This window comes from Symphalangus syndactylus, chromosome 3 (assembly GCF_028878055.3).
Source record: "Symphalangus syndactylus isolate Jambi chromosome 3, NHGRI_mSymSyn1-v2.1_pri, whole genome shotgun sequence".
NCBI lineage: Eukaryota > Metazoa > Chordata > Mammalia > Primates > Hylobatidae > Symphalangus > Symphalangus syndactylus.
In genome coordinates this window covers 29,953,131-29,970,090 of record NC_072425.2, presented here as the reverse complement: position 1 = coordinate 29,970,090, position 16,960 = coordinate 29,953,131, and the positions used below count along the sequence as shown (strand labels likewise).

The following is a 16,960-nucleotide window of genomic DNA, read 5'->3' as shown; positions in this document are numbered from 1 at the left end:
CAAGTCCAGTAGAGTCAGGAGAGGGGAAAGATGGAGTAGACACATTCAATACAAGTCAAGCATATGTTTGCATATGTGAGTTTTGTCTAAAAGCAATTCTGTAAATCCACATCTGGACTCAGCATTGGCCCCTCCCACATATTATTAAATAAGTTCAAAGCCAGTAACTTGTTTACATTTGCTCTCTGTCTTCCAGTGGCTGAGTGCCCATCCCCTGCAAGACCTTTTTCTTTTCTTTTTGAAAAGACAAATAAACCAGCATTAATGATCTGTAGAGCTGCTCATGATGATACTGCTGATTACATTCCCCTTGAGCCTGCCCAAAATGGCTTTTGAAATGTTATGGTCTTTTTGCTTTGTTCTTAGTGCTGTTTCACTAAAGAAGGCTCCTACCCTTGACTTTTTTTTTTTTTTTTTTTTGCATTCTTTCTTGTTATTTTATTAACTATTACATAAATGTTCAGATGGTAGAACTGAGGTTGGAAACTTTTGTGCTACATACTGTGGACCCAGGGTTTCATCTTGTATTGCCTTAACTAGACAAAACTCAATGTAGATTTAGAGCTGAGTTTCCCAAAGTGTGCTCAGAGCGAACTGTTCCTGTTTGATCCTCTTCCTTAAAAACTATCCTTTGTCAAATAAGTTTGGAAAATACTGCCTGGATAAGTACTTCTTGGAGATAGTGCATGTTAGGGTGTTCTGAAAAGCCTTGCAGTTAAAGATCCTCTTTAACTTGTTTAATTCAGTCTTTCCAAACTTATTTGAACATGGAATTTCCTCACCGAGTAGGACCTTTGAACATTCTGTGGAGCTAGTAATCTCTAGAAAGACTTTGGGAAACACAGATGTTTGACTATTCAGTTGTTAATTTCTGTAGGAATCACTAGTCCTGAGAAAATTATGGATTTAGTCCGCGTTGCAGAGTCTCTCTGATATTAGTGATTACTGATAAAATAAGTTCACATTTGGTTTTCCAATGACGAGACCACTGGGTAAGTTTGTTAAGATCATGGTTGAGATTTTGAGATAGCAAAGGCTTTAAATACGTTTTGGAAATATACTCATTGGTATATTTCTTTTGAGAAGGCTGAAATGTAGCTGGGGACCAGCCAGGTTGATCACAAGGGAAGACGATATGAGGTAAGCACACAAGAGCTATGGACAAGACAAGGTCTAAAGGATTTTGAATACAAAGCAGAAATATTTCGACCTTCTCATTTCTGGGGTGGGAGTGGGGAGTATTCATTAGGTACATGTGACAAGAGGGAGTGTGGGGAGAAGGTGAAACAGTAGACCACATTTATGGATTAAGTACGGAATATGAACAAAGATGTTAAAGTCATGGCGATCCGGTAGACAGATTACACAGAAGGGGACCAGGAAGAGGAACAAATGGCTCACTTGATTTGAAATACCTGTAACAATCTCAGCCCTCAAGGGCTTGGATTGGTACCCTTGGGTGAAGCCAGAGACCATAACCTCATAGCCAATGCCAGTTATGAGGCCTCTAAGCTCCAGCTTCCTCTGGGTTCCTGAAAGTGTGAATTCCTGGGGGTCCAGCAGCTTCCCAGAATCCACCACCGTTACTAGAAAGCTGTCAAAGGCATTCTCCGATGCCATCCAGGAAACTGTGAACCCGTAGGGATTAATGTCGGAAATGGTTAGGTTTTCCAGAAGGGGCAGGGCCTCTGAAAGAAGGGAGGAGTGAAAATAACTCAGGTTAGCAGCACTGACTCTGTCAGGATAGCACACGTTTCCAAGAACACCAATAGATACCCAAGTCCATCATTCAATTTGTGTTATATGCTTAGAAAATGAAAATTCAGTAAGAACTTACTGGGTGCCAGATAGTGTTATCTTGTGCAATTCTCTTAACAGCCCATGAGGTGGGTATTATTCTCATTTTACATGTGAGCAAACTGAGTTTCAAAGAAGTTGATTGACTTGGCTAAAGTTACAAGCTTGTAAGAAGAGATAGAGCGAAGATTTTAGTCAGGTTTGACTCCAAAGGCCATGTAGTTCTCTATACAAATAGGATGCATTTTGTTGAGTTTGGATCCCTTTGTCTACTTCCCACTGCCTTCAGCTCTTTTTTTTTTTTTCAAGTATAATTTCTTTCCGGTATACTTCATGTGTTTCTATCCCACTTCTAGTGCACAGTTTGAATCAAATTAATGAAGTCAATTAGTGACATATCCTTACAAGCTGAAATAAAGGGAGGAGGTTAAGATTTTTTTTGTGTCAAAATTAATAGTTCATGGTTATAACCCACTAAGAAATTATAAGATTTGCTAAATCATTTGCTGTTTATTTTCCCAGATAAAGTTAGAAAACAAGAACACAAGTTCTTAGTAAATTCTGTCATCATCTCTCCTTCCTTCATTCGTTCACCAAACATGTATGTCCCAGGCATTCTGATTTCTCAGGTGCTAAAGGGCCTTTTCACACATTGGGATATCCAAAAGGAGTGAGCTTATGTTGTCTAAGTTTCCATTGATACTTTCCAACTGACAAAGCTTCACATTGTTATCCTAGTTAATCTTCAAAATGATACAGTAAGGTAGATATTGCTACCTGCCTTCCAACCCCGATCACATCTAAAAAAACCAGAGAGGTTAATGACTTATCCTAGGTCATACATCTGCTAGGTGCCTAAGCTGAGATACAACCAGGTCTTCTGACTCCAAGTTCTATGTTCTTTCCATACCCAAAGCCAACCCCAATCAGTGATGGCAATCCTGAGGGATAAGGAGGATTAGTGGAGAAGGTTCAGCGTCTCTTTTCTAGGTGTTTTTTCTTTTTTCTTTTCTTTTTTTTTTTTCTGACAGTACTGGTAAATGCATTTTTTTTTTTTAATCAGAAGAAAAAAAAAGAGACAGGAATTTCAAATTAGCTGCATCTAGTTTAGACACTTCTTTTCCATTACAGCTAAATGGAAACTTTCAAAGAGATAAATGCTCTTGCATTAATTCACTAATGCCTAGGGTCTAATCCATGAGACATAAAGAAAAATGTTTTAAAAAGAAGTGTTTGGTGACTGAATGAATAAGGGAATGAATACCTTCATTTTGTAAATAGAGATTTAAATTTTGCTGTGGCTTGGACTTCCTGTAGTTATTTTGAAACACTTGGTGTTTATTCTGAGGCATTTTTTTCCTTGTAAAGATTTCCCAAGAATCATAATTGTATCAAAAGCGAAGATGAAATCTCTTATAATGTGCAAAGAATCTTCGTCTGAGAGACAAGGGTCTCAAATTCTGTTCCTGGATTTTGTTTAGATAAGTGGCATCTCTCTTTGATAGCTGGCCTCTTTGCACCTCCACACCATCAAAGCAGTGAATTCCAACGAAAGTGAGGGCATTCAGGCTAATTAGGCGATCAAGGGCTTGTTATTTAAGAGTCCCTCCTGTTTTGTTTTTTTTTTTCTTTTTTAATATGCTTCTTTTAAAACGCAATCTTTTCACATCATGGATTAGCTGAGACAATGCTGTGACTGGATCTAGGATTCCCAAGACTGGCTCTCTCAGCTTCCTTTTCTTCTGTTATGTGGGAGGTCCTGCAAGCTGCTACAAGCAATGGCCTGATGGGATCTGTGGCCATTTCTCCCCTCCTGAGGAGTGAGAATCTCATCTCGTTCCTCCTTGTCTCAGTCCCTTAAGATATTACCATGTTCTGCATTTGAAGACTCATCTGAATGATTTAATTCACATTAGGTAACTGGATAGGAAAAAATAGTCACTTTTTAATCTTACATTAAAACACATCCAAAGTTCTCTTAAAAAGGAGAGGGAGTTCATGATTGCATAGGTCTGTTGTTCTATCTAGGCTTATTGGTTATTTTTAAGAAAGCCACTTTCCTAATAATGTTGGGAGACAGCAGAAAGAACTTAGCATCTATAAAATTCCTACTGGATGCTAGGCAGTTAAATTTCATCAACTCTATTTAATCTCTGAGACAAGGCTCCCAGAAGTTCCTGTGGTATCCTCTCTCCATGCATAAGGAAATTAGGGTTCAAACAAGTGAAGAACTTGCTAAAATTATGTAGCTAAAAAGCTGTGGGAGAGGTTTAGAAACCACGCAAGCTTGATCTCAAAAGCCTCACTCTTCCAGGACACTATGCTGCCTATAATTAAATATTTAATTGTACTAATTGACATGTCTTAGTGATGGCAATTTAGACCCTGGGAGAGACCTGGTTTAATGTGAAAATCAGATGGCAAAGTCCGTCTTCTGAAAATTATCACTAATGAAAAGGAAGAGACTTCTAAATACTTTCTGAGGCTTTTTGGGCTAGAATTTAGTAAACTGACACCATGTGCAGCCTTTGCCATTGAAGTTTTTGCTGCCACCATTTGGCAGCATTTGCCAAATTGAACATTGGCAAATGTGCGAGAAGTCAAGTTGAATGAATGGGTAGGGCTTAATTAAACTAGAAATTTACCTGCCATCTGAGGTTGAACCTTCATCAATCTATTGTATTGTCAGTTTTAAGAATAATTATTTTTTAAAGAAAAAGATGGTTATACTTTTGGGGCACATATATGAACTGCCTTACCTAGCATGATTTATGAACAGAATTTCGATCTTAGGCCTTTACTAACTTAGGAGTCACTTTTTAGGCAGAATCTCTAAACTGTGGATAAAACAGCCAATAAAACTGGGCACAGAAAACCCTAAAAGCTTTATACAACTCTTGAGAACGTTGTCTCCACTTCCTAAGAGCAGCTGTGAAAGTCCTCTCCTTTATAATAGTATCTGCTTTCTCTTTACTTAGAAGTTTACATGTATTATCTTGGCTATCATGAGTAATGTATTGTAACCTGTGTCTGTCAATGGATGAATGGATAAAGAAAATGTGGCGTATAGATAGATAGATAGATCATATTTATATATATACGTTCCATATGTGTATATATACATATATATATACACATATATATAATGGAATACTTTATAGCCTTAAAAAAGAGGAAAATTCTGTCATTTTCAACAACATGGATGAACCCAGAAGACATTGTACAGAGTGAAATAATCCAGGCACAGAAAGACAAATACTGCATGATCTCATATGTGTAATCTAAGAAAGCTGAACACATAGAAGCACAGAGAAGAATGGTGGTTACCAGTGACTGGGGCTGGGGAGATGAAGAAAGGGGAGATGTTGGTCAAGGAGTACAAAGTTCAGTTAGACAGAAGGAATAAGTTTTAGCGATCTACTGCACACCATGGTGACTGGCCATAGTTAATAATAACATATTGAATACTTCAAAATTCCTAAAACAGTAGATTTTAAATGTTCTCACAGCACAATAAATAAATAAATACATAAGTAGGTGAGGTGATTGATATGTTAATTAGGTTGATTCAATCAATCCACAATGTATATGTATATCAAAACAACACACTATTCTCCATAAATATATACAATTACTATTTGTCAATTAAAAATAAGAGAGTATACATTTGGAGTGAAGATTGTATTTTTGTTGTATTTTCCTTTAAGATGACTTATCTCTTTTTCTGTCTGTGTTAGACAAGTGAGAACCTCTGATTGAGTACCTGTAACGACAAAGGCAGTGAGAGGTCTGGTGGGATCCCCAGCCAAGGTGGTCCCTGCCACACTGACGTCATAGCCAGTGTTCTCCACCAAGCCTGTGATGTGAGCTTGCTTTGCATCTCCTGAGACTGTGAATTGCTGGGACTCATGCAGTGAGTGAGCGTCACTCACATTGATAACAATCTTTGCAAAAAGCCCAGCTTGAGTGGTCCATGACATGTTGAAACTGTTTGGAGTAATATTGCTAAGGATTAGCGTGCCCAACTGTGGCTCTGGTTCTAAAGAAGGAACATGGGCAGAGAGAGAGAGAGAAACATTATTAGAGGAAGCAGTGGATTTTTCCAGAATGTAGCCATAGAACATGAAAGCATCGATGTCTCCAAATACATGCAGAAGAGACAATGTGTTAGGCTGTGTCTACACCTGCATTGAATATGATGACAGAAAATATATTTCTTTCTCTGCAGGTGTAGATTTGTGTTCTTCATTTTTATTTTTATTTTTTAGATCTGTGTTCTTTTAAAGCATAGACACCACCATTTGCTAGTCATATATGAAGAAGAGTAGACAAGCCATTAGAGTGGTAGATTGGAATAATGTAAAGGGTATTAAGGTTACATTTTCTAAAGTTTGTAATGGGGACACAAGCCCTGTAAGATGTACAAGAAAAGACAGCTTTATGATTAAGTATGCATGGTAAACACTGAATACTATGTCTTATCATAGAGATTCACTAGGTGGGTTTGCATTTTAAAGGCTCTGACAGGCTGATTCTGTCAATAAACCTATTTAATTTTGTTTAGCCCATAATTTCATAAACTTATTGATCAATGCATACCCTATCTGAGAAATATCCTTTGAACATCTCAAGGAGCTGGTGTTCCATTGAACATGCTTTAGAAAATGCTTCTTTGGAGTTTCCTTATTTAGTATTCTTTTTTGGTATCTATTGGTTGCACGAATTAAAGGCTAATATCCATACAAGAGAAATTTTTACAGTACTTAATATGCACTGTAGGAAAATCTATATTTCACCATTTAATACCGTAAAGGCGAAGATGGCTTCCATTAAAAATTCCCGGTGAATGCAAAGGTGAAAGAAAAACTTGAAGTTAGGCATTGAATTTTCTGCTTAGGAAACTCACTTATTGGATAATTTGGACAGATAGATGGTTTCTCTGAGGTTAAATATCTCTTTTCTGTTAAAATCTAGACATTCAGTTTTGAGAGCAACTCATTTAATGTTAAGGGACCTATATGGCTAGATGTTTATGGGGCTGGCCTCCTAAATGCTCATTTATCAAATAAAACTAATTTTAAAGTAAGGTGCGGCCCAGATTGTATTTTAGAGAGAGTCAACAGTACTGGAGGATTCAGATATTAAGATCAGGATTTAGGGTTGGGAAGAGGCACAATATTTCTCCCAACGACTTGGGAGTTATTTTGCTTCAGCTCCAAAATTTGGAGGAAAGAAGGGGCTCATTTGGATAAACTTTAACTGCACAATCGTACAGCATAACTCGACATCATAAAATCTCTAAGAACAAAAAGGAATTGGTTCAGCAGCAGAATATAGCCATTAGCATTGACATGGGATTTCCTCCTCATCAATTAGTTTCAGAAGGTAATAATGCAATCATTTTCAGCTATAGCCTTGACAAATTCCCTCAACCACACAAAAGATTAAAATGTTCCAAGCGGAACTCTGTTATTTCCCTATATTTTGCTGTAGAAACAATCTCCCAAATTAAGGATGCATGCTGGAATTCTTCTCATGCTACCCGACAGACTGTCAGTGCCAACAGATTCACCATGCAGAATAAGACTCAGGTTCTTGAGGTCAGCTTTACCTCCAGCTGTTTCTCAAAGGGTGCAACCAAGCTGAGAAATGAGATGCAAGAAAAAACAGAGAAAGATAGCGGTAGTTAGGATACGGTCAGTGTTCCATGCAAAATGAGGGGCATTTTTCTCCCACCACTTTCAACCTTCTGAAATGATTCATTGACATGCTAGCTGCTTCCAGGAAAAAGAAACATTTTCAAAAGTTAATACTCTGAATATTCACCACATGCACCAAGATTTGGACAAGATGATGGCTTGAAAGAAGAGCCTGAGACTTTGTGACAGCTATCAGTGGGTGACAAAACATGCTTGACAAAGTACGTGTCAAAAAATAGTAGTCTTCATTCAAAAATCTCAAGAACAAGCTAAGACCACTGAGTCCTCTCATGCAGTTCTTGGGTTGTGATTCAGTCTATTCTCAGCATGCTCAGAGCACCCTTTTTTTTTTTTTTTTTAAATCCTGCTAGAGAGAAAGAGAGTGCAGATCTTTCTGACCAAGGCACCAGAAATGGCATGCACATACCTCTTTGAACATGACACAGGCAAACTTTGATTAGAACGACCACAGGCAGATGATAATGGATGGGATTGAAAAAGATTATTCAAGATCAGATGAAAGGATGGTTTAGAAATTCAACCAAAGCAAGTCAGGTTAACTTCATACAAACAGAACAACTCCAGATGTGAATGGATATTTAGGAAAAAGAGTTTGACACTGAAATTCTTTAATTTGGGGTGAGAGTTATTTTAAAGCTTTAAAGCTTTGATTTGGATGGCTCTATCAAATTTGAGAAGGATTGGGAACAACTAGGAGGGTGAAAAGTGGGTAGCGGGTGATTTTTGGAAAGCTATTCAGAGGAAATTCAATGAAGAGTGAAGAAGCCATAATAGGAAATACCTGTGGTTGCTTGGACCATCAGGGTCTGAGCACGCTGCCCGCCAATCAGCCCATGAAGGTGGGCAGTGTAATTAGAAGAAGCTTTGAGGTTGGTGATGACAGAGCTGCGAGACACCCCAGGCACAGAGAGCACCATGGTCTCCTGGGGGTGATGGGAATTACTAACTTCTATAAGAAAGCTATCAAAGGCAGACTCCTGAGCTTCCCACGAGATGGACACACTGCCCCAGGTCATGTTTGAGACAGTGAGGTGGCTAAGAAGAGGTTCAGCTACTAAAGCAAGAGAAAAAAAAAGAAAGTGTGTCAATTTAAAACACCATTATAGAGTCAAAATCAAAACACATAAGACTAAATCCATAAAGTTTTAGACTTTACCCTTTGTTAATGGTAAAATAATTTGTCCCTTGTTGAAAATCAGTTTGAGCCATGAGAAACAAACATATATGTTTGCCTAATTTTGTCCTCTAAGTTTTTTTATACTTGAACTTGGCTGAGATAGGAACTGGATAATGTTGGCTCTCTGCTTTATCTGTGGATCACCCTGATGACAATTTGTAGCCTCATGTAGAATGAGGACAGACCCTCTCTCAACCATGGGTGACCTAAATGACAGGCAATTTTGATGCTACAATGTCAACCCTTTTCTTGGATTTCCCAGACTGTGAGTCCCCTTTTTGTAAACTATAAGGAAAAATTATCCTGTTTGTTCTGTAGATATTGTTTATTTTTTTCTAGTTTGTGATTTCTGCATTTCTCCTGTGTTTGTTCTGTAGATATTGTTTATTTTTTTCTAGTTTGTAATTTCTTCATTTCTCCTGTGTTTGTTCTGTAGATATTGTTTCTTTTTTTTCTAGTTTGTGATTTCTTCATTCACCTCTCAAGAGAAGGCACTGTCTAAATTGCGCTAAGAATGCTATTTTGAATGTATGGGACTCCCCTTTCTAAATTCACATAGGGTTCTCTTTTACTGCATGGCAAAGAGCATCTGACTTAGTGCACATCTCACAGACACCACACATTTAAAGTGAGAGCAGTTTATTCTTTTGTTTTTAAAACTAAGTCCCTTGTTTGAACACAACTATTCTACTTTTATTTTTGCCATTTATCATTCACTATTCTGAGGGCAAGACAACATGGTCTGGTCTTCTAGAGGTGGTGTTGGAACTGGGGTGGTCTGAATGGCATGGCTGCCTCCTGCACTCATCTGATAAGTAATCTTTGCTGTTTCTCTTTACTTTCCCAGTTGGAAAAAAGATACCCAACACCATCAACATGATTATTAAATCACTGGGATATTTGGGTATTGCGAGGTCCAAGAGACTAGGAAGACAAAGACGCTAAGATAATACAAAATAAAATTTATAAGACCTCTTTGACTGAGGTAGACATCTTTCAAAGTCAAGAACAACTCTTGTTATATAGCTTTTTAGTCGTGAGAGGTTAGAATTCTTTTCTCTAGATTCCATATGGCAAACTAGACTGAACTACATTTTATGCTGTAAACGTCCTGGTCAGCGATAAATCAGGCACATGGCTTTATGGCAATCCATTATGTGGGCTGCTGTTGGAAAAGAGTTATATTAAACAGCACTCCAGCCTAGCACCATGGAAGAGTTAGTGCCCTGTGGCTTGTACATCAATGGGCGAGGAGAAGGAGAGGCTTCACCCTGCAAAGAAGACTGTGGAGAGAGTGTGTTAGAAATGGGAGAATGCACATGTACCTGTCGTGGCTGTGGCACTGATGGTTTTGGTCCGGATGCTGGGAGCAAGTCCAGAGAGGTAGACAATAAAATCAGTACTAGGGGGTAGCCCTGAGATATGGGCAGTTCGTTCAGCACCAGAGATATTATATTCCACAGTCTCCAGCAACCTATTGGAATCAATAATTTCAATGGTAAAGGTCTCGAAGATCCCATCGGTGGCTGTCCAGGAGAGATTGAAGCTCTCGGGAGTTATGTCAGAAACATTTAAGTTTCCAATTTCAGGTTCTTTGGCTGTAAAAGGAAAGGGTGGGGGAGAAGAAACAAATAAATTTGAGTTAATTATTTGGCTGTGTTTTAAGATTGAGGTTGTTAATGGAACCATTGCTGGGTAGAGAGATCTGATAGTTCAGGGCTATGATGGAAGGAAGCAATGTTACCAATTAGTGCCAAAGGGAGAGAAAAAGCAGTTTTGTTAAAAGAAAAATTAGAAAAAGGAAGGTATGGCAATTAGATTTCTCTATGTGCAGTTGCCACATATATTCAGGCCCTGGCCAAGAAGATGTGCTGAATGATCTTATCAGGAACTGTTGCATCTTAACCACACATGCCTCTGGGAGCCCTACCTCAGGGTTGCTGGCCACTGGTCAAAAGATATGAGCCCTGGCAACTTCCAGTCTCTTGAATTGCATTAAGGAAACCAAGATTACTTGGATGCCTCCCACAGCCATTCTTTGCTTTGAAGGAGCTCCCATCTATTCAAATGAGGGCTAAATAATTCTGATGCCATTACCCTCCCAAGGTGGTAACTTGAGGTTTCTGATTTTGTGACTTAATGGTAATTACCAATTTCTCAGTGTAATTCTTGGTATTTTTTTCATACTTTAGACAAGGACCAGCCAGCCATTCTCATATTCTGTTAAAATAGCTTGTCCTCTTTTAACTGCTGCTATGCGGGCCAGAAAGGCTAGTATTGCATTGCCAACCAAGAGGGCTAAGCCAAGGCAAGGCAGTTTAGGCCATCCCTTTCAGCGAAGAAATAACATTTTGTCTTGAAGATGGTCCTGCCAGTGCTTTCCCCAGCCATAAGAATAAAACATTCAGAGGGCAGGTAGGAGCAGGGTTTGAAAAGCTAGTACTGTCTCTTTAGCAAGAAAGAAGGCTCCTGGTCTCTGAGATCCTTCTAATAGATTTGTTGAGATACAGATCAGGTGGGATTATGGACCTTCCTGCCCATAGGCCAATTCATCAGTGGCAAGAATGTTGCTATTGTTAAGAAGAAAAACACACACACATAAAAATCCTGAGGATACCCAAGCCACAAGATCTGCAGAAAAGATCAGAAGTGGTGGGTGATTACTTTGCCTTCTGGGAAGGGATGGTTTATGGGTCTCAGAAAAAGGAGGTCCGAGTGCCTTCAGAGTAGCCTCGGCTGCAAATTCTAGGCATTTCAGGATCACTGTCCTGGCAGTGGTTGCCTGTGCTTTATGTTTATCTCAGTGAAAATTAGTGAAATGACTGAGGTTAAAATGCAGAGCTATGCTCTTGCTAGATTCAACTGGGATGTACAGGTATGCATTAAAATTTAGTTGCAATAATTATTTTAAAAGGGGGGCAGTCATATGCAAAATGAAGCAATAGTCTCTACCGAGCTTCAAACCCATGGAGGCACATAATAAAGATGAGCAATGGAAAACTGTGTCAGAGGAAGGCTGCTGACTTTAGCAGGCTCCTGGGAAACACTGAAGCCTTATAACAGCGGTAGAGTGACGAGTAAACTATAATGCACCCTCCTGGGTCTGGGGCTGGGAGTTTACCATCCAAAGGCCAACACTCCAGAGAGACACTCTTGATTAAAAGAGCAAAAAGGATATCAGTTCTTTGACATTCATAGCCCAGGACATTCCTTGTTCCAAAAGCTGCTGTGTGTACTTGTGCTAATGAATGGCTTTCTCTTTGGTACAGTCTCCAGTCATAATTGTGTAATTTCTTTTTTTTTCCTTCTGGTCTAGCTATTTGCTAATTTGATGTTCTAACAATGACTCAGTATCTGAGAGAATTGCCCGGAGGAGGGTAATTCAGTTCTCTTATTATACTGGGTGCATTTTAAAGAAACATTTCTTAAATGCAAGAACCACAGTACCCATATCCTTGAGGGATTTAGAGATAAAAAAGCACCATTTCCAACTAGCAAAAGACTCTCTAAAGTAAATAATCTGTGTTCCACCAGAACTCATATATAGGGAGGGAGGCTTTTAGTTATATCCAAGCACTGGAGAAGTGAATTAAAACAATCAGGCTGATTCCTGAAACAAAAATTCATCATTCAAAAAAGATGTAGAAGCAGCCAGGTAAAGTATGAAAGGCTGGGGGAGCTGGAGAACAGAAAGGGCAACACCTGTATCATTCACCATCCACATGGCAAAGGCATGGGGACAAAGGCACAGCCCACAGGGAGGTCTCTGAGCATGCACAGCTGGCCACTGAAAGGCACATGAAAAGGATTCCGTTATGGTGAGATGCTGACTCTGAGCATGATCTCTTGAAAAGGAAGCAAAGAACCTTGGGGAGAACGCATTGACAGGGAGAGGAAGTACCTGTGGAGGCCTCAGCAGAGAGTACTGGTGTTCTATAGCCCCGGATCACCCCATAGATGGAGACTCTGTAAGGCGTGGCAGCCTCGAGGCCCGGGATGTCCATAGCCCTGAGGCTGCCATGCACCGTGAGGTTCTGGGCTGCCTCCACTTTGTTGACCTCCTGCACCTGAATGACAAAGTGCTCATAGGCATTGTCAGCTGCGGTCCAGTTGAGTCTGAGGCCATCCCAGCCAACCTGAGACAGGGCTAAATCTCCCAGCTGTGGGAGCTCCTCTGAAGAAGGATAGAAAAGTATTTGTCAGTTCTGTAAACCAAAAATGAGGAAACCAAATATCCCACAGCCCAACTCTAGGAAAGAGAGAAAGGGGAGAGATAATTTTTTTTTTTTTTTTTTTTTTTTAATTCTTGGTCTCTGAGCATTGGCAATTTGAACTGTGGTTCTCTGGCCACAGCTGTCTTCAGGAGTTGAAAATGGCCAGAAAGGGGAATATCTGCATGGTTTGTCCTTGAGATGGCAAAGACATCTGCACCAATGCACAACCCACCGGGAGCATGCATTGCCAGCAGCTGAAATTCACATGGAAAGGTAGGATTGTGGGTTAGGGTAAGAGACATGGCAATGGTTACAAGTGCAGACTTTGGAGGCAAGTAGTCCTTGATTAGAATCCCAATACTAGCATTTGCTAGCTGCATAATCTTGGGCATGTCACTCAGCTTCTCTCTGAGCCACCCTCTCTTTACCTTTAAATGGAGCTGATGGTACTGTTTCATGGGATTGCGTGATGATTAAATGGTAATATTTATCAACTTCTTAGTATTATACCTGATACATGGCAAATGCCCGATAAGTGTCAGCTTAATAAATAAGTCATTGTTCGAGTGTTTTCCCTTGGAATTTCTTACTCATGTCAGGGAGAAATCCCTGCTTTATTTCATTATTTATAATTAGAAAGATTATCTCATCACTAGCCACTGGCTACTTGCCTGGGTTGATAAAGTGTTTTGCTGTCTCAGGTGTGAATAAGTATGATGTTTTTTCTTTGGTCTTTTATCAGCTTTCAGGGATCAAAAGTTGCATAATGGGTTCTCAGCTTGTTTCTTCTTCCACCTTTTTCTGCTCATACTTTTTATGTCTAAATGAAGAATGGCTGTATCACAGAGCAAAGCTGTTTGTGTGAAATGAGTGTGCCTACTTTTAATTAAAAGAGACGAGATTTTTCTCAGTAAATGGTGCAGAACAGAATCCACTATTAGTGCTTCTACAATGTAGAAAGGAAATTTAATGTAGTTGTTATTGGTGATTTAGAAAGTTTGGATTTAGGATATGGAAAAACCCATTGCTTTGTGGGATGCTTCTGAGGGTTAAATGCAATCTCTCAGCCACTGTTTTGAAGGCTGAAGTGGCCATGGGTTAGGAGTTAGGGAGGAGAATATCTGCAGGGATTTCAACCAAAAAAAGGTGAAAGGTATAGGTACTTGTTCTTGGGTATCCAAGGATTCAATGCACTGTGAGAGTCTGAGCAACCTCTGAGCAACCTCTTGATTTTAAGAGGGGTTATTTATTTTCAAACTGTGTTCCACATAGATCTGGGGCTTTTCTAGAAGAACTGTGTTGAGAACACGGGTGGAGGTATCCCCCTCTTACTTCCAGGCTCACCAAGAACAGCTGTTCACTTATCTGTCAAATAGTAGGGTTCCTTGGAAGATTTCATTTGCAAAAGGTGTTGTACTGCTAAAAACAACAGTTTGCGGACTACAGAGGAAGATCATGAGCATCTTGCACACAGGCCACACCTGTCTCAAAGGCCCTTTTTGCCCTTGTTTGATCTGCAGATATTCCAGGAAACACAGGAATATAACCTGGCCCCCTTACTTTTGGAATTTTATGTAGTTTCTAGCAACCACCAAGTTTATCTGTTATATAAGAGCAAGGAAAACAATTTTTTTGAATTGGGTGATTTGGATTGCATTATCAAAAGGCAGCATATGTAGAGTGGGGCATGGGCTTAGGGCTCAGCACAGAAACCCTATTACCAAAAAAGTTGGCCCTTTTTCCCGTAGCTCTTTTTGAAGCTATTTCTAGAAAGCTCATGTGCAGCACAGTTTTTTATAACAGATGAAGTAGCATATTTTTGGTGGAAAATTGAGAGGAATTGTTTTTCCTTTTCAAATTGAATGAAAAGCATTGAAGTCAAAGGTGGCTGTTCTTTCTTGGAAATGTCCCTGCTTTTTGTATCTATTGAGGAGAGAGTCTTAGGTAGCTTCAGCAGAAGCTAACTGCATCATTTCTAAAGGTTATTATGTAGAGATCTGCCTATCAGTTGGGTGTTAGTTGGTGGCTCTGAGGCTAGTAATAAGGTTTTTCTAGAAAGTTCTGATCTTATTTTTGTGCCATAGCCCTAATGTTTGTGCTATTTTAAAAATAATGACTCTGTTGCTGTATGATAAATTTAGCTATTTGCTATTCAATATTTACTACATGATGGGCACTTTACTAAGCACTGACATTCATTAGCTTATCTATTGCTCATGAAAGTTTCCTGAAGTAGGGGTCATTGCTGATTTAAAGATACAAAAAGGAGGCTCAGGGATGTAAAGAAATATACCCAAGAATAGAGGCAGGGCACATTGGCTCATGCCTGTAATCCCAGCACTTTGGGAGGCCAAGGTGAGAAGTTCGCTTGAGCCCAGGAGTTTGAGACCAGCCTGGGCAACATGGTGAAACTCCATCTCTACAAGAAATACAAAAAACTTAGCTGAGTGTGGTGGCTCACACCTGTGGTTCCAGCTACTGTGGAGGCTGAGGCAGGAGAATCACTTGAGTCTAGGAGTTCGAGGCTGCGGTGAGCCATGGTCACACCATTGCATTCTAGCCTGGGCAAAAGAATGACACCCTGACTCAAAAAAAAAAAGTATATATCTATATATACACACACACACACATATATATATACACACACACACTATATATATAATATACATATGTATAAGTATATATTTGTGTGTGTATGCATATCTATATATTCCCAAGAATATTTAGCTAGTGAGGTGGAATTCCAACATAGACCTTCCTGAGTTAGAGATTCATGCTGTCTGTCAACAACATTGAGGTAGGATTCTGCCACACGGGGGAATTTTCTCTATTTCAATGACATGCTGGCTCCTATCATGTCTCCAGTCTGGGAGGAGGGTCATATACCTGTGATGACCTCTACAGCAAGGGGTCGAGTGCTGTGGCCCCTGACCTCGCTGTGCAGGGTGATTGTGTAAGGAGTGCCAGCCCTGAGGCCTGAGATTTCCACGGAACGCAGGCTGCCAGGAACGGTGAGATTGTGAGCCTCTTCCACCTGCTCAGCCTCCTGGACCTGAATGGTAAACTGGTCATAGGTTCCATCTGGCGTGGTCCAGTTCAGTCTGACAGCATCCCAGCTAACCTCGGTCACTGTGAGGTTTCCCATATCTGGAACCTCCTCTGCATAAGGACACAGAGTTGCTAAGTTACTTAAAAAGGCAATTGCACTCTGGGATTCAGGTGAGATGGCATTTTGGCTAAGGTTGGGGTGAGTTGTCTGGTTAGTGTTGATTATAGATGCATGATTTACAGCAGGTGTTGAGCACACTCAAATTGTTGGCACTAAAGCCAGGGTTTTTCTATTCAGCTTTTGGGAATGAAAAGTAGTTTTAGGAATTGTTCACAATTTCTATTCTTGCCATACAAATAAGGGCTATGGGGAGTCCTTCGGTGTTCTTAAAATGAGCTCATGAGCTCAGAGCTATTTTTTCTTCATTTACAGGTTGGGCTTTCCAACTTTTTAGATATTGTGACTGAAACTTACTTTGAAAGAAAAGTCACCTCTCACTTTGTTAAAGGAAGAGTAGGTGGAATTTTCCATGGAACTGGGCTACAACTAGGACTTAGCCAAATAAGGGATGTGACATTTAGGAAGAAGCAGAGATGATTCACTGGTATTTCCCCAATGTGGTAGGAGCTGATCCCAGTTTAAAGCAAGAAAGTGCTTTGATTCCTCCCGAGCAGAGACAAAGGGGAGGAAGTGAATTAGTGAATTCGTCTAGAATACCTGTCAAGACTTCAACAGAGAGAGGGGTTGTGCTGAAGTCCTGAGTGACCCCGCGGATGGTGATGGTATAATGAGTGGCTGCTTTGAGCCCAGGCAGGTCCGTGGACCTCAGTGCTCCTGGGACTGTGAGGTTCTGGGCTGCCTCTACTGTGTCAGCTTCCTGCACCTGAATGAAAAAGTACTCATAGGCCCCTTCCGGAGCAGTCCAGTTGAGTTTGAGGGCATCCCAGCCCACCTCGGCCACCACGACCTCTCCCAAATTGGGAGTTTCCCCTGGAGAAGGACA

The 16,960-nt window shown here is 40.1% G+C and overlaps 1 protein-coding gene across 3 annotated transcripts in view; it reads right to left on the bottom strand.

Moving 5' to 3' along the window:
* The window catches only part of TNC (tenascin C), a 96,640-nt gene that overhangs the window by 25,997 nt on the left and 53,683 nt on the right, over nucleotides 1–16,960 (bottom strand). For 2 of the 3 annotated variants that reach the window (XM_055271321.2, XM_063636819.1), the window contains exons 12-16: nucleotides 16,675–16,947; nucleotides 15,795–16,067; nucleotides 12,596–12,868; nucleotides 10,020–10,292; nucleotides 1,416–1,688 (exon numbers count right to left, since the gene is read on the bottom strand). In XM_055271321.2, the coding sequence (XP_055127296.1) occupies nucleotides 1,416–1,688; nucleotides 10,020–10,292; nucleotides 12,596–12,868; nucleotides 15,795–16,067; nucleotides 16,675–16,947 (1,365 nt within the window). The remainder of the gene's footprint in view (nucleotides 1–1,415; nucleotides 1,689–10,019; nucleotides 10,293–12,595; nucleotides 12,869–15,794; nucleotides 16,068–16,674; nucleotides 16,948–16,960) is intronic. The other variant, XM_063636821.1, reaches the window with a different exon arrangement.